The sequence below is a fragment of the Rhipicephalus microplus genome, chromosome 3 (assembly GCF_043290135.1).
Source record: "Rhipicephalus microplus isolate Deutch F79 chromosome 3, USDA_Rmic, whole genome shotgun sequence".
Classification (NCBI taxonomy): domain Eukaryota; kingdom Metazoa; phylum Arthropoda; class Arachnida; order Ixodida; family Ixodidae; genus Rhipicephalus; species Rhipicephalus microplus.
The window spans coordinates 62,126,035-62,146,034 of NC_134702.1; the positions used below are offsets into that span (position 1 = coordinate 62,126,035).

At 46.8% G+C, this 20,000-nt stretch overlaps 1 protein-coding gene and 30 non-coding genes across 31 annotated transcripts; all 31 read left to right on the plus strand.

The window, feature by feature from the left end:
• The first annotated feature begins 500 nt into the window (after window positions 1-500).
• TRNAL-AAG (transfer RNA leucine (anticodon AAG)) lies at window positions 501-582 on the plus strand. Its single transcript has one exon. It is a non-coding gene; the product is annotated as a tRNA-Leu (tRNA).
• Window positions 583-971: 389 nt separating this feature from the next.
• TRNAL-AAG (transfer RNA leucine (anticodon AAG)) lies at window positions 972-1,053 on the plus strand. Its single transcript has one exon. It is a non-coding gene; the product is annotated as a tRNA-Leu (tRNA).
• A 232-nt stretch (window positions 1,054-1,285) lies between these two features.
• TRNAL-AAG (transfer RNA leucine (anticodon AAG)) lies at window positions 1,286-1,367 on the plus strand. Its single transcript has one exon. It is a non-coding gene; the product is annotated as a tRNA-Leu (tRNA).
• Window positions 1,368-1,762: 395 nt separating this feature from the next.
• On the plus strand, window positions 1,763-1,844 carry TRNAL-AAG (transfer RNA leucine (anticodon AAG)). Its single transcript has one exon. It is a non-coding gene; the product is annotated as a tRNA-Leu (tRNA).
• A 232-nt stretch (window positions 1,845-2,076) lies between these two features.
• On the plus strand, window positions 2,077-2,158 carry TRNAL-AAG (transfer RNA leucine (anticodon AAG)). The gene has a single exon. It is a non-coding gene; the product is annotated as a tRNA-Leu (tRNA).
• A 232-nt stretch (window positions 2,159-2,390) lies between these two features.
• Window positions 2,391-2,472, plus strand: TRNAL-AAG (transfer RNA leucine (anticodon AAG)). Its single transcript has one exon. It is a non-coding gene; the product is annotated as a tRNA-Leu (tRNA).
• Window positions 2,473-2,710: 238 nt separating this feature from the next.
• TRNAL-AAG (transfer RNA leucine (anticodon AAG)) lies at window positions 2,711-2,792 on the plus strand. The gene has a single exon. It is a non-coding gene; the product is annotated as a tRNA-Leu (tRNA).
• A 278-nt stretch (window positions 2,793-3,070) lies between these two features.
• LOC142802819 (uncharacterized) lies at window positions 3,071-4,346 on the plus strand. Its single transcript, XM_075887867.1, has one exon. It carries the CDS (start codon window positions 3,081-3,083, stop codon window positions 4,344-4,346), a length of 1,266 nt encoding a protein of 421 aa, XP_075743982.1. The 5' UTR covers window positions 3,071-3,080.
• A 3,730-nt stretch (window positions 4,347-8,076) lies between these two features.
• On the plus strand, window positions 8,077-8,158 carry TRNAL-AAG (transfer RNA leucine (anticodon AAG)). Its single transcript has one exon. It is a non-coding gene; the product is annotated as a tRNA-Leu (tRNA).
• Window positions 8,159-8,390: 232 nt separating this feature from the next.
• Window positions 8,391-8,472, plus strand: TRNAL-AAG (transfer RNA leucine (anticodon AAG)). The gene has a single exon. It is a non-coding gene; the product is annotated as a tRNA-Leu (tRNA).
• A 232-nt stretch (window positions 8,473-8,704) lies between these two features.
• TRNAL-AAG (transfer RNA leucine (anticodon AAG)) lies at window positions 8,705-8,786 on the plus strand. The gene has a single exon. It is a non-coding gene; the product is annotated as a tRNA-Leu (tRNA).
• A 232-nt stretch (window positions 8,787-9,018) lies between these two features.
• On the plus strand, window positions 9,019-9,100 carry TRNAL-AAG (transfer RNA leucine (anticodon AAG)). The gene has a single exon. It is a non-coding gene; the product is annotated as a tRNA-Leu (tRNA).
• A 232-nt stretch (window positions 9,101-9,332) lies between these two features.
• Window positions 9,333-9,414, plus strand: TRNAL-AAG (transfer RNA leucine (anticodon AAG)). Its single transcript has one exon. It is a non-coding gene; the product is annotated as a tRNA-Leu (tRNA).
• Window positions 9,415-9,646: 232 nt separating this feature from the next.
• Window positions 9,647-9,728, plus strand: TRNAL-AAG (transfer RNA leucine (anticodon AAG)). Its single transcript has one exon. It is a non-coding gene; the product is annotated as a tRNA-Leu (tRNA).
• A 231-nt stretch (window positions 9,729-9,959) lies between these two features.
• Window positions 9,960-10,041, plus strand: TRNAL-AAG (transfer RNA leucine (anticodon AAG)). The gene has a single exon. It is a non-coding gene; the product is annotated as a tRNA-Leu (tRNA).
• Window positions 10,042-10,273: 232 nt separating this feature from the next.
• TRNAL-AAG (transfer RNA leucine (anticodon AAG)) lies at window positions 10,274-10,355 on the plus strand. The gene has a single exon. It is a non-coding gene; the product is annotated as a tRNA-Leu (tRNA).
• Window positions 10,356-10,587: 232 nt separating this feature from the next.
• TRNAL-AAG (transfer RNA leucine (anticodon AAG)) lies at window positions 10,588-10,669 on the plus strand. Its single transcript has one exon. It is a non-coding gene; the product is annotated as a tRNA-Leu (tRNA).
• Window positions 10,670-10,901: 232 nt separating this feature from the next.
• TRNAL-AAG (transfer RNA leucine (anticodon AAG)) lies at window positions 10,902-10,983 on the plus strand. The gene has a single exon. It is a non-coding gene; the product is annotated as a tRNA-Leu (tRNA).
• Window positions 10,984-11,215: 232 nt separating this feature from the next.
• On the plus strand, window positions 11,216-11,297 carry TRNAL-AAG (transfer RNA leucine (anticodon AAG)). Its single transcript has one exon. It is a non-coding gene; the product is annotated as a tRNA-Leu (tRNA).
• A 1,017-nt stretch (window positions 11,298-12,314) lies between these two features.
• TRNAL-AAG (transfer RNA leucine (anticodon AAG)) lies at window positions 12,315-12,396 on the plus strand. Its single transcript has one exon. It is a non-coding gene; the product is annotated as a tRNA-Leu (tRNA).
• Window positions 12,397-12,797: 401 nt separating this feature from the next.
• Window positions 12,798-12,879, plus strand: TRNAL-AAG (transfer RNA leucine (anticodon AAG)). Its single transcript has one exon. It is a non-coding gene; the product is annotated as a tRNA-Leu (tRNA).
• An 858-nt stretch (window positions 12,880-13,737) lies between these two features.
• On the plus strand, window positions 13,738-13,819 carry TRNAL-AAG (transfer RNA leucine (anticodon AAG)). Its single transcript has one exon. It is a non-coding gene; the product is annotated as a tRNA-Leu (tRNA).
• Window positions 13,820-14,522: 703 nt separating this feature from the next.
• Window positions 14,523-14,604, plus strand: TRNAL-AAG (transfer RNA leucine (anticodon AAG)). The gene has a single exon. It is a non-coding gene; the product is annotated as a tRNA-Leu (tRNA).
• A 232-nt stretch (window positions 14,605-14,836) lies between these two features.
• On the plus strand, window positions 14,837-14,918 carry TRNAL-AAG (transfer RNA leucine (anticodon AAG)). The gene has a single exon. It is a non-coding gene; the product is annotated as a tRNA-Leu (tRNA).
• Window positions 14,919-15,307: 389 nt separating this feature from the next.
• Window positions 15,308-15,389, plus strand: TRNAL-AAG (transfer RNA leucine (anticodon AAG)). The gene has a single exon. It is a non-coding gene; the product is annotated as a tRNA-Leu (tRNA).
• A 389-nt stretch (window positions 15,390-15,778) lies between these two features.
• Window positions 15,779-15,860, plus strand: TRNAL-AAG (transfer RNA leucine (anticodon AAG)). The gene has a single exon. It is a non-coding gene; the product is annotated as a tRNA-Leu (tRNA).
• An 860-nt stretch (window positions 15,861-16,720) lies between these two features.
• TRNAL-AAG (transfer RNA leucine (anticodon AAG)) lies at window positions 16,721-16,802 on the plus strand. The gene has a single exon. It is a non-coding gene; the product is annotated as a tRNA-Leu (tRNA).
• A 703-nt stretch (window positions 16,803-17,505) lies between these two features.
• Window positions 17,506-17,587, plus strand: TRNAL-AAG (transfer RNA leucine (anticodon AAG)). The gene has a single exon. It is a non-coding gene; the product is annotated as a tRNA-Leu (tRNA).
• Window positions 17,588-18,612: 1,025 nt separating this feature from the next.
• On the plus strand, window positions 18,613-18,694 carry TRNAL-AAG (transfer RNA leucine (anticodon AAG)). Its single transcript has one exon. It is a non-coding gene; the product is annotated as a tRNA-Leu (tRNA).
• A 389-nt stretch (window positions 18,695-19,083) lies between these two features.
• TRNAL-AAG (transfer RNA leucine (anticodon AAG)) lies at window positions 19,084-19,165 on the plus strand. Its single transcript has one exon. It is a non-coding gene; the product is annotated as a tRNA-Leu (tRNA).
• A 388-nt stretch (window positions 19,166-19,553) lies between these two features.
• Window positions 19,554-19,635, plus strand: TRNAL-AAG (transfer RNA leucine (anticodon AAG)). Its single transcript has one exon. It is a non-coding gene; the product is annotated as a tRNA-Leu (tRNA).
• Window positions 19,636-20,000: the final 365 nt, after the last annotated feature.

Here is a 20,000-nt window from a genome sequence, read left to right on the forward strand (position 1 = left end):
TATTGTATTAGAAAATAGTGCTAGCCCTCGGTAGCATGTCCGGACGGTCTAAGGCGCTGGTTTAAGGCACCAGTCTCTTCGGGGGCGTGGGCTCAAATCCCAACGATGCCGACACTGTTATTGCTTCTCTACCTGATCCTTTGTCGAGTTCATTGAACATTGCATTATAATATATTACGAAGCATCGGTAGCGTGGCCCAGCGGTCTAAGGCGGTGGTTTAAGGCACCCGTCTCTTCGGGGTCGTGGGTTCGAATCCCACCGCTGCCAAAACTTTTATTGCTTCTCTACAAGGTCGTTCATCCAAAGTATTGAATACTGTATTATGAAAGAGTGCACCCCATCGGTAGCATGTCTGAATGGTCTAAGGCACTGGTTTAAGGCACCAGTCTCTTCGGGGGCGTGGGCTCAAATCCCAACGATGCCGAAACTTTTATTACTTCTCTACCTGATCGTTTTTCCAGTTCAGTGAACATTGCATTATAATATACTACGAAGCAACGGTAGCGTGGCCGAGCGGTCTAAGGCGCTGGTTTAAGGCACCAGTCTCTTCGGGGTCGTGGGTTCAAATCCCACCGCTGCCAAAACTTTTATTGCTTCTCTACAAGGTCGTTCATCCAATGTATTGAATATTGCATTATAAAAGAGTGCACCCCATCAGTAGCTTGGCCGAGCGGTCTAAGGCGCTGGTTTAAGGCACCAGTCTCTTCGGGGGCGTGGGTTCGAATACCACCGCTGCCAAAACTCTTATTGCTTCTCTACAAGGTCGTTCATCCAATGTATTGAATATTGCATTATAAAATAGTGCCAGCTATCGGTAGCATGTCCGAACGGTCTAAGGCGCTGGTTTAAGGCACCAGTCTCTTCGGCGGTTTGGGCTCCAATCCCAACGATGCCGAAAGTTTTATTGCTTCTCTACCTGATCGTTTGTCCAGTTCATTGAACATTGCATTATAATATATTACGAAGCATCGGTAGCGTGGCCGAGTGGTCTAAGGCGCTGGTTTAAGGCACCAATCTCTTCGGGGGCGTGGGTTCGAATCCCATCGCTGCAAAAACTTTTATTGCTTCTCTACAAGGTCGTTCATCCAATCTATTGAATATTGTATTATGAAAGAGTGCACCCCATCGGTAGCATGTCCGAACGGTCTAAGGCGCTGGTGTTAGGCACCAGTCTCTTCGGGGGCGTGGGCTCAAATCCCAACGGTGCCGAAACTTTTATTGCTTCTCTACCTGATCGTTTGTCCAGTTCATTGAACATTGCAATATAATATATTACGAAGCATCGGTAGCGTGGCCCAGTGGTCTAATGCGCTGGTTTAAGGCACCAGTCTCTTCGGGGGCGTGGGTTCGAATCCCACCGCTGCCAAAACTTCTATTGCTTCTCTACAAGGTCGTTCATCCAATGTATTGAATATTGTATTTTGAAAGAGTACACCCCATCGGTAGCATGTCCGAACGGTCTAAGGCACTGGTTTAAGGCACCAGTATCTTCGGGGGCATGGGTTCGAATCCCACCGCTGCCAAAACTTTTATTGCTTCTCTACAAGGTCGTTCATCCAATGTACTGAATATTGTATTATAAAATAGTGCCAGCCATCGGTAGCATGTCCGAACGGTCTAAGGCGATGGTTTAAGGCTAAGGCACCAGTCTCTTCGGGGGCGTGGGCTCAAATCCCAAGGCTGCCGAAACTTTTATTGCTTCTCTACCTGATCGTTTGTCCAGTTCATTAAACATTGCATTATAATATATTACGAAGCATCGGTAGCGTGGCTGAGCGGTATAAGGCGCTGGTTTAAGGCACCAGTCTCTTCGGGGGCGTGGGTTCGAATCCCACCGCTGCCAAAACTTCTATTGCTTCTCTACAAGGTCATTCATCCAATGTATTGAATATTGTATTATAAAATAGTGCTAGCCATCGGTAGCATGTCCGGACGGTCTAAGGCGCTGGTTTAAAGCACCAGTCTCTTCGGGGGCGTGGGCTCAAATCCCAAAGCTGCCGAAACCTTTATGGCTTCTCTACCTGATCGTTTGTCCAGTTCATTGAACATTGAATTATAATATATTACGAAGCGTCGGTAGCGTGGCCTAGCGGTCTAAGGCGCTGGTTTAAGGCACCAGTCTCTTCGGGGGCGTGGGTTCGAATCCCACCGCTGCCAAAACTTTTATTGCTTCTCTACAAGGTCGTTCATCCAATGTATTGAATATTGTATTGTAAAAGAGTGCACCCCATCGGTAGCATGTCCGAACGGTCTAAGGCGCTGGTTTAAGGCACCAGTCTATTCGGGGGCGTGGGCTCATATCCCAACGATGCCGACACTTTTATTGCTTCTCTACCCGATCGTTTGTCTAGTTCATTGAACATTGCATTATAATATATTACGAAGCATCGGTAGCGTGGCCGAGCGGTCTAAGGCGCTGGTTTAAGGCACCAGTATCTTCGGGGGCATGGGTTCGAATCCCACCGCTGCCAAAACTTTTATTGCTTCTCTACAAGGTCGTTCATCCAATGTACTGAATATTGTATTATAAAATAGTACCAGCCATCGGTAGCATGTCCGAACGGTCTAAGGCGATGGTTTAAGGCTAAGGCACCAGTCTCTTCGGGGGCGTGGGCTCAAATCCCAAGGCTGCCGAAACTTTTATTGCTTCTCTACCTGATCGTTTGTCCAGTTCATTAAACATTGCATTATAATATACTACGAAGCAACGGTAGTGTGGCCGAGCGGTCTAAGGCGCTGGTTTAAGGCACCAGTCTCTTCGGGGGCGTGGGTTCGAATCCCACCGCTGCCAAAACTTTTATTGCTTCTCTACAAGGTCATTCATCCAATGTATTGAATATTGTATTATAAAAGAGTGCACCCCATCGGTAGCATGTCCGAACGGTCTAAGGCGCTGGTTTAAGACACCAGTCTCTTCGGCGGCGTGGGCTCAAATCCCAAAGATGCCGAAACTTTTATTGCTTCTCTACCTGATCGTTTGTCCAGTTCATTGAACATTGCATTATAATATATTACGAAGCATCGGTAGCGTGGCCGAGCGATTCCACTTCCGGCCACCGTAGTGTACGGACGTGGCGGCATGAGCTCCGGCGATATCGGAGCGGCATCAACGGCCCAGCTCGGTCGTGGTACCAGGAACATGGACGAATCGTCACAGGATTATCAGATTATTTTGCCCCGACTGCCATCAAATGATTCAACGCTGCATACTGTCTTTTTGCACGCTGATATCAAGGCGCGGCCGTATCGCGTTGAGGATTTCAGGGACGCTCTTATTCGTTTGGCTTTGCTTCCCGAGGTTGCTGCCTTGGGGGCGTACCAAATGAATCATGTTTGGGCCATCACTTTCAAGGACGAGGAGGGCAAGAAGAGAATACTCGCTGCTGGGGACATTGTGGTGAAGAACCAGCGCTGTATCACTATCGACCCTAACCACCAGGATACGAAGCTGAAGATACACTGGCTACTGTTTAACGTTCCTGACGACGAGGTGAGGGCAGCGTTGGCTCCTTATGGCAAGGTGAACGAAATAGTGCGAGAGCGCTGGCGCGTGTATGGATGCACCGACAAAGGCTCTTCGACGCGAGTGGTGAGCATCAGGCTCAAAGCTGGCCTCACGGTGGATGACCTCCCACATCAGTTGCGGATTGCCGGAGACCTCACGCTAGTTGTCGTCGCGGGAAGAGCACCGTTATGCCTGCGTTGCCGCGGAACAGGTCATATTAGGAGGGATTGCCGAGCCCCACGTTGTACAGTGTGTCGGCGTTTTGGGCATAATGAGAGCGGCTGTATGAGAACATATGCAAGTGTAGCAGGGCCCGCGGGAGGCGAAGAACTTTCCGAGCATCACATGGACGAGGCTGAAGCAGAAGAGCTGATAGGGGCGCGTCGGGAGGAACCGAAACCCAAGTTGACGCCCCTTACGCCACGCCCCACAGGTGCTGAGACGGCGTCTAACAAAGACAAGGGTTCTACAAAAGACGTGCAATCCACGAGGAACACACAAGATATAACGGCGCTTGCAGCGCAGGAAGAAATGTCGGAAAACATGGACACGTCAAATACATGTAAAAGGCCCAGGGAAGAGGCGGAAGGCAAGAAGGCTGCTACAACGAAAGAAGTGGAGGAACCACCGGCCAAGGCGATGAACGTGCGCCGTAGACCGGCACCTAACATCCTCAGCGAACGTCGAATAGCCGAGAACCTCCCACCAACCCAGGTGCAACAGACACAACTGCCGCAGCAGCAACCAGTGCCGAATCAGCAGACATTGCATCAGCGACTGACAGATCAACAACAGAAGGGGCCTTCAGCGGGGCCCCCTTCAGATCAAAAGCCCCCGTAAGGTGGGGGTCTGGATTAAGTGACACAAGTATTGACCCGGCGGAAGCACCAACAAATGGAGCGCAGTGGTGAAGTGTGCATAATGTGCTGCGTGAAACGTGCGCGGCGCTCTACTTTTGTGATCAAAAGAAAGGGGACCTATCAGACCATATCGAACCTTGGACCTGATGGTGATAAAGGAGTATCAGAGGTGAGAACCATGTGGCCGGGACGGCCATTCACGTCCTAATGGCTATGAGCGTCGAAGCAGAATTGAGAGTTGCGACTCTCAATGTCAGGGGACTTGCCGCTCGACGAAGGCAGTATCAATTAAGTCGTTTGATGCTGGAACGTGATCTCGATGTTATTGCCATTCAGGAAACAAAAGTTGAAGGGCAAGATCAGACTGACCGAATGGTGTCCCCTTTTAGAGCCCGGTACGATGTGTGTGTGTCTCATGCCGTTGGAATGTCGGCGGGTTGTGCACTGTTCCTTAAAAATTCTATTGGTATAGTTGAGGAGACTGTAACTGTGTCTAGTACTGGGAGATTCATAGTTTGCGATTTTACATATAATAATAAAAAATGGCGAGTTGTCTGTGTTTACGCACCGAACAAAGAAGTTGAACGTAAATTATTGTTTGAGAATTTACAGACTTTTCTTAGCTGTGGCAGGATTGTCATTATGCTCGGCGACTTTAATTGTGTTTGCAACCCTCAGGACAGAGCAAAAAAAAGCAGCCATAAAAGACCAAAGTGCAACGCTACTCTGCACTATTGTACAAGATTGTCATCTCGAAGATGTTGGTGATGTGCTCTCTGCAGAAGAGCACTTCACACACTTTCAGAACGAAAGCCATGCGAGGCTAGACAGAGCCTATGTGTCAGTAGAGTTAATGCGAGTATGTTCGAATTATGAAGTAAAAAGTGTGTCTTTCAGTGACCACAGTTTAGTAATGTTCACTATAGGGTATAAACAGAAGAAGACACGCTTTAACTGGGATGTGTGGAAATTAAACGACTTATTATTAAAAGATGAATTGTTCGTTGAAGCTGTGCAGGATTCCATTAACAAAATGTTAGCTGAGCCTCAAGCGAACGTGATTGAAGCCTGGGAGCGTTTTAAGGAGGTGACAAAGATGAAAGCCATAGAAAGATCCGGTGTGTTACATAGAGCCAAAAAGGAAAAAGAAAAAGATTTGCAATGTCAGTTAGACTTCGCATTGAGTCTAGAAAGTAAAATGCCAGGAAAGTACACAAAAGAAATAAGGCAGTTGAAAAACCAATTGGAGGCAATTGACATTGAAAAATATAGAGGGGCGGTGATAAGGGCACGTGCAGAAAAATTATCTCTCGGCGAAACACCAACAAAGCGTGCACTTGGGGATGAAAAGAGATACGCCAAGCGAAATGAAATCAAAGCGATTGCAACTGATAGCGGTATTGTACGTGAAGCGACAGCAATTGAGCAAGTATTTGTCGAATATTTCCGAGGCATACTTGGCCGAAAAGTGAAGGCAGAGGAAGGGTTTGAGGCTCAGTTTCTGCATTTGATACCAAAGCTCTCTGATAACGAGAGAGAGCAGCTGGAGATAGCGATTGAAGTGTCCGAAATAGAAAAGGCTATTGATGACCTAGCGGCTGGCAAAGCACCGGGACCTGATGGATTTGGTGCCGCATTGTACAAGACTTTTAAAGGTGTTATTTCTGTTGCCTTACATCGTGTCTTCACGGAGGCTATAAGATTAAAGGTTCTGCCCGGCTCATTCAAAAAGACGCACGTAATACTCATACCGAAAACTGACGACCCCAAAAAATTATTGTCCGTCAAGTCGTACCGACCAATCAGTTTAGCCAACACAGACTATAAAGTGTTTATGAAGGTTCTTGCAGGCAGGTTGCAAAGGATGATGAAAATACTAGTTGGACCACACCAGACTTGTGGTATAAAAGGACGCACAATAAATACAAATGTTCATGTAGCGAGAAGCGTGCTGGAGAGCTGCGATGTGTTTGGTGGCAAGGTTGCAATGTTGCAATTAGATCTGGAAAAAGCCTTTGACCGTGTAAATCATGATATCCTTTTTTTGATATTAGAATATGTTAATGTAGGGTCTGTCATTTTGGAAGGGGTAAAAATGGCCTATAGAGAGTGCTTTACGAGTATTGTAATTAATGGGCGACTTACTGAAAGCTTTCAAGTGACAAACGGTGTGCGGCAAGGTGATCCCATTTCGGCTTTATTATTTGCAATATATATGGAACCTTTCTGCATGAAGATTATTAGCAATGAAACAATAAAAGGGTATCAGCTAATGAACAGTGAAGTTAAAATGCTAACATATGCTGACGATATCGCCGTGTTTTGTAGCGATAAGGAAAGTGTCAGTGAAGTGATACGTCATGTGGCCTATTTTTGCAAGATGACAGGCAGTGCAGTAAACTGGGACAAATGCCTAGGCTTGTGGCATGGTTCTTGGGAGACCACCCCACAAAACTTTGCAAATATGAACTGGTCACTTGTACCGACGAAGTATCTCGGAGTACCCCTCCAGCATTATAAAAACACGGATGATTACTGGAAAGAGATATGTGAGAGCACTCGTGAGATGACAAGAAACTGGGGTGGTAGGGAACTTTCTATGTTTTCTAGAGCGACTGCATGCAATTGGTTCATTGTTTGCAAAGTATGGTATGTTCTGCAGTTCCTATTTATGTCAAGAGCAAATGTGCAGAAATTGCATCGAGTCTTAGCTGTGTTTGTTTGGGGGTCGGTTTGGGAGCGTACGAGTCGAACAAACTTATTTCATTCACTAAGAAATGGTGGTTTAGGATTGGCTCACCTCTTCCTCAAGCAAATTGTGTCTAGATATATTTTTTTACGCGACCAATGTAATCCGTTTGTGAGAACATTTCTACAAATTGTACTTTCTAATAAGATTCCTGATTATGTGGTATCAAGTATGCCTGTGAAATGTAACCTACGCGGATATTTAAGAGAGGTTATAATGGCATATGAAATACTGAAAGTGAGATTTTCAATGGAATATTTATCTGTTGTAAAGAGAAAACGTCTTTACAGAGATTTACGTGACGTAATGCTGCCTCAGCCTATCTACAGATCAGTATACCAGGTTGGTGCTGAACGTGACGTATTGAAGAGAGTGAAAATGATGACCGTACGCGCAAGTGCAAAGACATTTTTTTTTCAGCTGCACAGCGGAACAATGCCCGTAAAACCATGGTTACAAGAAAAGGGTTTCTTTGTTCCGTGGTCGATGGACTGCCTTATCTGTAAGAAACCCGAGACTGTCAACCACATTTTTCTTGATTGCTGGGATGCTGTTTTTCTATGGGACATTCTGCAGCGTACTTTGAAAAAGGACTTGCCTATCACACCACACGGTATTAGATTCTTGGCTGTAGAAAATGAGGATGGTGTGCCTTATGATATGTTTATGTTGCTTGTGCTTCACAGCGTGTGGCGAACTAGAATGGCAGTAAGACACGTAGATAAAGATGCCCGATGTGCGCATGAATACTTCACGGAAAGTATTGTATACATAAGAGACGTGTTATCTTCCAGAGAAGAAAGACCCGAATGGGTGTCGTTGTTGAATGTGTTGGCTACAATGAAGCAGTTTTAAATGAAACCAGTCACAGCCAGGCTGGTGTTTTTTTTAAACTTGTTTAAATGTGATCGTAAATTGTATTTCTTTTGTGCGAAGCCGGCAATAAAGAAAAAAAAAAAAAAGTAGCGTGGCCGAGCGGTCTAAGGCGCTGGTTTAAGGCACCAGTCTCTTCGGGGGCGTGGGTTTGAATCCCACCGCTGCCAAAACTTTTATTCCTTCTCTACAAGGTCGTTCATCCAATGTATTGAATATTGTATTATGAAAGAGTGCACCCCATCGGTAGCATGTCCGAACGGTCTAAGGCGCTGGTTTAAGGCACCAGTCTCTTCGGGGGCGTGGGCTCAAATCCCAACAGTGCCGAAACTTTTATTGCTTCTCTACCTGATCGTTTGTCCAGTTCAGTGAACATTGCATTATAATATATTACGAAGCATCGGTAGCATGGCCGAGCGGTCTAAGGCGCTGGTTTAAGGCACCAGTCTCTTCTTGGGCGTGGGTTCGAATCCCACCGCTGCCAGAACTTTTATTGCTTCTCTTCAAGGTCGTTCATCCAATGTATTGAATATTGTATTATAAAAGAGTGCACCCCATCGGTAGCATGTCCGAACGGTCTAAGGCGCTGGTTTAAGGCACCAGTCTCTTCGGGGGCGTGGGCTCAAATCCCAACGATGCCGACACTGTTATTGCTTCTCTACCTGATCGTTTGTCCAGTTCATTGAACATTGCATTATAATATATTACGAAGCATCGGTAGCGTGGCCCAGCGGTCTAAGGCGGTGGTTTAAGGCACCAGTCTCTTCGGGGTCGTGGGTTCGAATCCCACCGCTGCCACAACTTTTATTGCTTCTCTACAAGGTCGTTCATCCAATGTATTGAATATTGTATTATGAAAGAGTGCACCCCATCGGTAGCATGTCTGAATGGTCTAAGGCACTGGTTTAAGACACCAGTCTGTTCGAGGGCGTGGGCTCAAATCCCAACGATGCCGAAACTTTTATTGCTTCTCTACCTGATCGTTTATCCAGTTCAGTGAACATTGCATTATAATATACTACGAAGCAACGGTAGTGTGGCCGAGCGGTCTAAGGCGCTGGTTTAAGGCACCAGTCTATTCGGGGGCGTGGGTTCGAATCCCACCGCTGCCAAAACTTTTATTGCTTCTCTACAAGGTCATTCATCCAATGTATTGAATATTGTATTATAAAATAGTGCTAGCCATCGGTAGCATGTCCGGACGGTCTAAGGCGCTGGTTTAAAGCACCAGTCTCTTCGGGGGCGTGGGCTCAAATCCCAAAGCTGCCGAAACTTTTATGGCTTCTCTACCTGATCGTTTGTCCAGTTCATTGAACATTGAATTATAATATGTTACGAAGCGTCGGTAGCGTGGCCTAGCGGTCTAAGGCGCTGGTTTAAGGCACCAGTCTCTTCGGGGGCGTGGGTTCGAATCCCACCGCTGCCAAAACTTTTATTGCTTCTCTACAAGGTCGTTCATCCAATGTATTGAATATTGTATTGTAAAAGAGTGCACCCCATCGGTAGCATGTCCGAACGGTCTAAGGCGCTGGTTTAAGGCACCAGTCTATTCGGGGGCGTGGGCTCATATCCCAACGATGCCGACACTTTTATTGCTTCTCTACCCGATCGTTTGTCTAGTTCATTGAACATTGCATTATAATATATTACGAAGCATCGGTAGCGTGGCTGAGCGGTATAAGGCGCTGGTTTAAGGCACCAGTCTCTTCGGTGGCGTGGGTTCGAATCCCACCGCTGCCAAAACTTCTATTGCTTCTCTACAAGGTCGTTCATCCAATGTATTGAATATTGTATTATGAAAGAGTGCACCCCATCGGAAGCATGCCCGAAGAGTCTAAGGCACTGGTTTAAGGCACCAGTCTCTTCGGGGGCGTGGGCTCAAATCCCAACGATGCCGAAACTTTTATTGCTTCTCTACCTATCGTTTGTCCAGTTCAGTGAACATTGCATTATAATATACTACGTAGCAACGATAGCGTGGCCGAGCGGTCTAAGGCGCTGGTTTAAGGCACCAGTCCTTGGGGGGGCGTGGGTTCGAATCCCACCGCTGCCAAAACTTTTATTGCTTCTCTACAAGGTCGTTCATCCAATGTATTGAATATTGTATTATAAAATAGTGCCAGCCATCGGTAGCATGTCCGGACGGTCTAAGGCGCTGGTTTAAAGCACCAGTCTCTTCGGGGGCGTGGGCTCAAATCCCAACGATGTCGACACTTTTATTGATTCTCTACCTGATCGTTTGTCCAGTTCATTGAACATTGCATTATAATATATTACGAAGCATCGGTAGCGTGGCCGAGTGGTCTAAGGCGGTGGTTTAAGGCACCAGTCTCTTCGAGGTCGTGGGTTCGAATCCCGCTGCTGCCAAAACCTTTATTGCTTCTCTACAAGGTCGTTCATCCAATGTATTGAATATTGCATTATAAAAAAGTGCACCCCATAGGTAGCATGTCCGAACGGTCTAAGGCGCTGGTTTAAGGCACCAGTCACTTCGGGGGCGTGGGCTCAAATCCCAGCGATGCCGAAACTTTTATTGCTTCTCTACCTGATCGTTTGTCCAGTTCAGTGAACATTGCATTATAATATATTACGAAGCATCGGTAGCGTGGCCGAGCGGTCTAAGGCGCTGGTTTAAGGCACCAGTCTCTTCGGGGGCGTGGGTTCGAATCCCACCGCTGCCAAAACTTTTATTGCTTCTCTTCAAGGTCGTTCATCCAATGTATTGAATATTGTATTATAAAAAAGTGCACCCCATCGGTAGCATGTCCGAACGGTCTAAGGCGCTGGTTTAAGGCACCAGTCTCTTCGGGGGCGTGGGCTCAAATCCCAACGATGCCGACACTGTTATTGCTTCTCTACCTGATCGTTTGTCGAGTTCATTGAACATTGCATTATAATATATTACGAAGCATCGGTAGCGTGGCCCAGCGGTCTAAGGCGGTGGTTTAAGGCACCAGTCTCTTCGGGGTCGTGGGTTCGAATCCCACCGCTGCCAAAACTTTTATTGCTTCTCTACAAGGTCGTTCATCTAATGTATTGAATACTGTATTATGAAAGAGTGCACCCCATCGGTAGCATGTCTGAATGGTCTAAGGCACTGGTTTAAGGCACCAGTCTCTTCGGGGGCGTGGGCTCAAATCCCAACGATGCCGAAACTTTTATTACTTCTCTACCTGATCGTTTTTCCAGTTCAGTGAACATTGCATTATAATATACTACGAAGCAACGGTAGCGTGGCCGAGCGGTCTAAGGCGCTGGTTTAAGGCACCAGTCTCTTCGGGGGCGTGAGTTCGAATCCCACCGCTGCCCAAACATTTATTGCTTCTCTACAAGGTCGTTCATCCAATGTATTGAATATTGTATTAGAAAATAGTGCTAGCCCTCGGTAGCATGTCCGGACGGTCTAAGGCGCTGGTTTAAGGCACCAGTCTCTTCGGGGGCGGGGGCTCAAATCCCAAAGCTGCCGACACTTTTATTGCTTCTCTACCTGATCGTTTGTCCAGTTCATTGAACATTGCATTATAATATATTACGAAGCATCGGTAGTGTGGCCGAACGGTCTAAGGCGGTGGTTTAAGGTACCAGTCTCTTCGGGGTCGTGGGTTCAAATCCCACCGCTGCCAAAACTTTTATTGCTTCTCTACAAGGTCGTTCATCCAATGTATTGAATATTGCATTATAAAAGAGTGCACCCCATCAGTAGCTTGGCCGAGCGGTCTAAGGCGCTGGTTTAAGGCACCAGTCTCTTCGGGGGCGTGGGTTCGAATACCACCGCTGCCAAAACTCTTATTGCTTCTCTACAAGGTCGTTCATCCAATGTATTGAATATTGCATTATAAAATAGTGCCAGCTATCGGTAGCATGTCCGAACGGTCTAAGGCGCTGGTTTAAGGCACCAGTCTCTTCGGCGGTTTGGGCTCCAATCCCAACGATGCCGAAAGTTTTATTGCTTCTCTACCTGATCGTTTGTCCAGTTCATTGAACATTGCATTATAATATATTACGAAGCATCGGTAGCGTGGCCGAGTGGTCTAAGGCGCTGGTTTAAGGCACCAATCTCTTCGGGGGCGTGGGTTCGAATGCCATCGCTGCAAAAACTTTTATTGCTTCTCTACAAGGTCGTTCATCCAATCTATTGAATATTGTATTATGAAAGAGTGCACCCCATCAGTAGCATGTCCGAACGGTCTAAGGCGCTGGTGTTAGGCACCAGTCTCTTCGGGGGCGTGGGCTCAAATCCCAACGGTGCCGAAACTTTTATTGCTTCTCTACCTGATCGTTTGTCCAGTTCATTGAACATTGCAATATAATATATTACGAAGCATCGGTAGCGTGGCCCAGTGGTCTAATGCGCTGGTTTAAGGCACCAGTCTCTTCGGGGGCGTGGGTTCGAATCCCACCGCTGCCAAAACTTCTATTGCTTCTCTACAAGGTCGTTCATCCAATGTATTGAATATGGTATTATGAAAGAGTACACCCCATCGGTAGCATGTCCGAACGGTCTAAGGCACTGGTTTAAGGCACCAGTATCTTCGGGGGCATGGGTTCGAATCCCACCGCTGCCAAAACTTTTATTGCTTCTCTACAAGGTCGTTCATCCAATGTACTGAATATTGTATTATAAAATAGTGCCAGCCATCGGTAGCATGTCCGAACGGTGTAAGGCGATGGCGATGGTTTAAGGCTAAGGCACCAGTCTCTTCGGGGGCGTGGGCTCAAATCCCAAGGCTGCCGAAACTTTTATTGCTTCTCTACTTGATCGTTTGTCCAGTTCATTAAACATTGCATTATAATATATTACGAAGCATCGGTAGCGTGGCTGAGCGGTATAAGGCGCTGGTTTAAGGCACCAGTCTCTTCGGGGGCGTGGGTTCGAATCCCACCGCTGCCAAAACTTCTATTGCTTCTCTACAAGGTCGTTCATCCAATGTATTGAATATTGTATTATGAAAGAGTGCACCCCATCGGTAGCATGTCCGAACAGTCTAAGGCACTGGTTTAAGGCACCAGTCTCTTCGGGGGCGTGGGCTCAAATCCCAACGATGCCGAAACTTTTATTGCTTCTCTACCTATCGTTTGTCCAGTTCAGTGAACATTGCATTATAATATATTACGAAGCATCGGTAGCGTGACCGAGTGGTCTAAGGCGGTGGTTTAAGGCACCAGTCTCTGGGGGGGCGTGGGTTCGAATCCCACCGCTGCCAAAACTTTATTGCTTCTCTACAAGGTCGTTCATCCAATGTATTGAATATTGTATTATAAAATAGTGCCAGCCATCGATAGCATGTCCGGACGGTCTAAGGCGCTGGTTTAAGGCACCAGTCTCTTCGGGGGCGTGGGCTCAAATCCCAACGATGTCGACACTTTTATTGATTCTCTACCTGATCGTTTGTCCAGTTCATTGAACATTGCATTATAATATATTACGAAGCATCGGTAGCGTGACCGAGTGGTCTAAGGCGGTGGTTTAAGGCACCAGTCTCTTCGTGGTCGTGGGTTCGAATCCCACCGCTGCCAAAACTTTTATTGCTTCTCTACAAGGTCGTTCATCCAATGTATTGAATATTGTATTATAAAATAGTGCCAGCCATCGGTAGCATGTCCGGACGGTCTAAGGCGCTGGTTTAAGGCACCAGTCTCTTCGGGGGCGTGGGCTCAAATCCCAACGATGTCGACACTTTTATTGATTCTCTACCTGATCGTTTGTCCAGTTCAATGAACATTGCATTATAATATATTACGAAGCATCGGTAGCGTGACCGAGTGGTCGAAGGCGGTGGTTTAAGGCACCAGTCTCTTCGAGGTCGTGGGTTCGAATCCCACCGCTGCCAAAACTTTTATTGCTTCTCTACAAGGTCGTTCATCCAATGTATTGAATATTGCATCATAAAAAAGTGCACCCCATCAGTAGCTTGGCCGAGCGGTCTAAGGCGCTGGTTTAAGGCACCAGTCTTTTCGGGGGCGTGGGTTTGAATCCCACCGCTGCCAAAACTTTTATAGCTTCTCTACAAGGTCGTTCATTCAATGTATTGAATATTGTATTATGAAAGAGTGCACCCCATAGGTAGCATGTCCGAACGGTCTAAGGCGCTGGTTTAAGGCACCAGTCTCTTCGGGGGCGTGGGCTCAAATCCCAACGATGCCGACACTGTTATTGCTTCTCTACCTGATCGTTTGTCGAGTTCATTGAACATTGCATTATAATATATTACGAAGCATCGGTAGCGTGGCCCAGCGGTCTAAGGCGGTGGTTTAAGGCACCAGTCTCTTCGGGGTCGTGGGCTCGAATCCCACCGCTGCCAAAACTTTTATTGCTTCTCTACAAGGTCGTTCATCCAATGTATTGAATACTGTATTATGAAAGAGTGCACCCCATCGGTAGCATGTCTGAATGGTCTAAGCCACTGGTTTAAGGCACCAGTCTCTTCGGGGGCGTGGGCTCAAATCCCAACGATGCCGAAACTTTTATTACTTCTCTACCTGATCGTTTTTCCAGTTCAGTGAACATTGCAGTATAATACACTACGAAGCAACGGTAGCGTGGCCGAGCGGTCTAAGGCGCTGGTTTAAGGCACTAGTCTCTTCGGGGGCGTGGGTTCGAATCCCACTGCTGCCAAAACTTTTATTGCTTCTCTACAAGGTCGTTCATCCAATGTATTGAATACTGTATTATGAAAGAGTGCACCCCATAGGTAGCATGTCCGAACGGTCTAAGGCGCTGGTTTAAGGCACCAGTCTCTTCGGGGGCGTGGGCTCAAATCCCAAAGCTGCCGAAACTTTTATTGCATCTCTACCTGATCGTTCGTCCAGTTCATTGAACATTGCATTATAATATATTACGAAGCATCGGTAGCGTGGCCTAGCGGTCTAAGGCGCTGGTTTAAGGCACCAGTCTCTTCGGGGGCGTGGGTTCGAATCCCACCGCTGCCAAAACTTTTATTGCTTCTCTACAAGGTCGTTCATCCAATGTATTGAATATCGTATTATAAAAGAGTGCACCCCATCGGTAGCTTGGCCGAGCGGTCTAAGGCGCTGGTTTAAGGCACCAGTCCCTTCGGGGGCGTGGGTTCGAATACCACCGCTGCCAAAACTCTTATTGCTTCTCTACAAGGTCGTTCATCCAATGTATTGAATATTGCATTATAAAATAGTGCCAGCTCTCGGTAGCATGTCCGAACGGTCTAAGGCGCTGGTTTAAGGCACCAGTCTCTTCGGCGGTTTGGGCTCCAATCCCAACGATGCCGAAAGTTTTATTGCTTCTCTACCTGATCGTTTGTCCAGTTCATTGAACATTGCATTATAATATATTACGAAGCATCGGTAGCGTGGCCGAGCGGTCTAAAGCGCTGGTTTAAGGCACCAATCTCTTCGGGGGCGTGGGTTCGAATCCCATCGCTGCCAAAACTTTTATTGCTTCTCTACAAGGTCGTTCATCCAATGTATTGAATATTGCGTTATAAAAGAGTGCACCCCATCAGTAGCTTGGAAGAGCGGTCTAAGGCGCTGGTTTAAGGCACCAGTCTCTTCGGGGGCGTGGGTTTGAATCCCACCGCTGCCAAAACATTTATTGCTTCTCTACAAGGTCGTTCATCCAATCTATTGAATATTGTATTATGAAAGAGTGCACCCCATCGGTAGCATGTCCGAACGGTCTAAGGCGCTGGTTTAAGGCACCAGTCTCTTCGGGGGCGTGGGCTCAAATCCCAACGATGCCGACACTGTTATTGCTTCTCTACCTGATCGTTTGTCCAGTTCATTGAACATTGCATTATAATATATTACGAAGCATCGGTAGCGTGGCCGAGCGGTCTAAAGCGCTGGTTTAAGGCACCAATCTCTTCGGGGGCGTGGGTTCGAATCCCATCGCTGCCAAAACTTTTATTGCTTCTCTACAAGGTCGTTCATCCAATGTATTGAATATTGCGTTATTAAAGAGTGCACCCCATCAGTAGCTTGGAAGAGGGGTCTAAGGCGCTGGTTTAAGGCACCAGTCTCTTCGGGGGCGTGGGTTTGAATCCCACCGCTGCCAAAACATTTATTGCTTCTCTACAAGGTCGTTCATCCAATCTATTGAATATTGTATTATGAAAGAGTGCACCCCATCGGTAGCATGTCCGAACGTTCTAAGGCGCTGGTTTAAGGCACCAGTCTCTTCGGGGGCGTGGGCTCAAATCCCAACGATGCCGACACTGTTATTGCTTCTCTACCTGATCGTTTGTCCAGTTCATTGAACATTGCATTATAATATATTACGAAGCATCGGTAGCGTGGCCGAGCGGTCTAAAGCGCTGGTTTAAGGCACCAATCTCTTCGGGGGCGTGGGATCGAATCCCATCGCTGCCAAAACTTTTATTGCTTCTCTACAAGGTCGTTCATCCAATGTATTGAATATTGCGTTATAAAAGAGTGCACCCCATCAGTAGCTTGGAAGAGCGGTCTAAGGCGCTGGTTTAAGGCACCAGTCTCTTCGGGGGCGTGGGTTTGAATCCCACCGCTGCCAAAACATTTATTGCTTCTCTACAAGGTCGTTCATCCAATCTATTGAATATTGTATTATGAAAGAGTGCACCCCATCGGTAGCATGTCCGAACGGTCTAAGGCGCTGGTTTAAGGCACCAGTCTCTTCGGGGGCGTGGGCTCAAATCCCAACGATGTCGACACTTTTATTGATTCTCTACCTGATCGTTTGTCCAGTTCATTGAACATTGCATTATAATATATTACGAAGCATCGGTAGCGTGACCGAGTGGTCTAAGGCGGTGGTTTAAGGCACCAGTCTCTTCGAGGTCGTGGGTTCGAATCCCACCGCTGCCAAAACTTTTATTGCTTCTCTACAAGGTCGTTCATCCAATGTATTGAATATTGCATCATAAAAAAGTGCACCCCATCAGTAGCTTGGCCGAGCGGTCTAAGGCGCTGGTTTAAGGCACCAGTCTTTTCGGGGGCGTGGGTTTGAATCCCACCGCTGCCAAAACTTTTATAGCTTCTCTACAAGGTCGTTCATTCAATGTATTGAATATTGTATTATGAAAGAGTGCACCCCATAGGTAGCATGTCCGAACGGTCTAAGGCGCTGGTTTAAGGCACCAGTCTCTTCGGGGGCGTGGGCTCAAATCCCAACGATGCCGACACTGTTATTGCTTCTCTACCTGATCGTTTGTCGAGTTCATTGAACATTGCATTATAATATATTACGAAGCATCGGTAGCGTGGCCCAGCGGTCTAAGGCGGTGGTTTAAGGCACCAGTCTCTTCGGGGTCGTGGGCTCGAATCCAACCGCTGCCAAAACTTTTATTGCTTCTCTACAAGGTCGTTCATCCAATGTATTGAATACTCTATTATGAAAGAGTGCACCCCATCGGTAGCATGTCTGAATGGTCTAAGGCACTGGTTTAAGGCACCAGTCTCTTCGGGGGCGTGGGCTCAAATCCCAACGATGCCGAAACTTTTATTACTTCTCTACCTGATCGTTTTTCCAGTTCAGTGAACATTGCAGTATAATACACTACGAAGCAACGGTAGCGTGGCCGAGCGGTCTAAGGCGCTGGTTTAAGGCACTAGTCTCTTCGGGGGCGTGGGTTCGAATCCCACCGCTGCCAAAACATTTATTGCTCCTCTACAAGGTCGTTGATTCAATGTATTGAATATCGCATTATAAAATAGTACCAGCCATCGGTAGCATGTCCGAACGGTCTAAGGCGCTGGTTTAAGGCAGCAGTCTCTTCGGGGGCGTGGGCTCAAATCCCAACGATGCCGACACTTTTATTGCTTCTCTACCTGATCGTTTGTCCAGTTCATTGAACATTGCATTATAATATATTACGAAGCATCGGTAGTGTGGCCGAATAGTGTACGTTTTTTATCTGTACGCTTTTCGATAGATTATCTAGCAAGTGTTAGAAGAAAAGAATTGTACAAAGATGTATGTGCTATGGTTTTGCCAGTACCATTGTACAGGGCCATATACAGTGGAAGACCGGGACAAAATGTACTGAAGCGGGTGAGAAACATGCAGGTACCTACAGGGGTGAAAACTTTTTTCTTCAAGTTACACACAGGAACACTATCAGTAAAGACTTTCACAGAGGAACGGGGTTTTTTTACACCATGGGGGTCACACTGCTTGATATGTAAGAAACCAGAAACAATAGACCATGTTTTTTTGCATTGTTGGGAAGGGGTACATTTTTGGGACATATTACAGAGGACAATAAAGAAGGATTTTCCACTAGACCCACACGGAATAAGGTACCTCGCAGTAACAAATGATGATGGGGTCCCATTTGATGTAGTGATGTTGACCGGTCTCCACTGTATATGGCGTGCACGAATGGCCGGATACCATTTCGACCCGGACGCAAAGCCAGCAGTAATTTATTTCAGGCAAAGCATGTCTGCATTCATTGAGTGTAGCAAAATAGAGGATATCGAGCCAGAATGGTTGTCAAGGTTTGAACCCCTGGCAAACCTTAAGTATTTTTAAGAGGACAACATCAGTACAAATGGGACTGATGGCAATGCTTGTTTTTTTTTTTCTTTTCTTTGTATTGTAATATATGTGTGTGCAATGATTGCCCTGTACAATGTCCATGCCAGGCAATAAAAAAAAAAAAAAAAAAAAAAAGGTAGTGTGGCCGAACGGTCTAAGGCGGTGGTTTAAGGTACCAGTCTCTTCGGGGTCGTGGGTTCGAATCCCACCGCTGCCAAAACTTTTATTGCTTCTCTACAAGGTCGTTCATCCAATGTATTGAATATTGCATTATAAAAGAGTGCACCCCATCAGTAGCTTGGCCGAGCGGTCTAAGGCGCTGGTTTAAGGCACCAGTCCCTTCGGGGGCGTGGGTTCGAATACCACCGCTGCCAAAACTCTTATTGCTTCTCTACAAGGTCGTTCATCCAATGTATTGAATATTGCATTATAAAATAGTGCCAGCTATCGGTAGCATGTCCGAACGGTCTAAGGCGCTGGTTTAAGGCACCAGTCTCTTCGGCGGTTTGGGCTCCAATCCCAACGATGCCGAAAGTTTTATTGCTTCTCTACCTGATCGTTTGTCCAGTTCATTGAACATTGCATTATAATATATTACGAAGCATCGGTAGCGTGGCCGAGCGGTCTAAAGCGCTGGTTTAAGGCACCAATCTCTTCGGGGGCGTGGGTTCGAATCCCATCGCTGCCAAAACTTTTATTGCTTCTCTACAAGGTCGTTCATCCAATGTATTGAATATTGCGTTATAAAAGAGTGCACCCCATCAGTAGCTTGGAAGAGCGGTCTAAGGCGCTGGTTTAAGGCACCAGTCTCTTCGGGGGCGTGGGTTCGAATCCCACCGCTGCCAAAACTTTTATTGCTTCTCTGCAAGGTCTTTCATCCAATGTATTGAATATTGTATTATAAAAGAGTGCACCCCATCGGTAGCATGTCCGAACGGTCTAAGGCGCTGGTTTAAGGCACCAGTCTCTTCGGGGGCGTGGGCTCAAATCCCAACGATGCCGAAACTTTTATTGCTTCTCTACCTATCGTTTGTCCAGTTCAGTGAACATTGCATTATAATATATTACGAATCATCGGTAGCGTGGCCGAGCGGTCTAAGGCGCTGGTTTAAGGCACCAGTCTGTTCGGGGGCGTGGGTTCAAATCCCAACGCTGCCAAAACTTTTATTGCTTCTCTACAAGGTCGTTCATCCAATGTATTGAATATTGTATTATAAAAGAGTGCACCCCATCCGTAGCATGTCCGAATGGTCTAAGGCGCTGGTTTAAGACACCAGTCTCTTCGGCGGTTTGGGCTCAAATCCCAACGATGCCGAAACTTTTATTGCTTCTCTACCTGATCGTTTTCCAGTTCATTGAACATTGCATTATAATATATTACGAAGCATCGGTAGCGTGGCCGAGCGGTCTAAGGCGCTGGTTTAAGGCACCAGTCTCTTCGGGGGCGTGGGTTCGAATCCCAACGATGTCGACACTTTTATTGCTTCTCTACCTGATCGTTTTCCAGTTCATTGAACATTGCA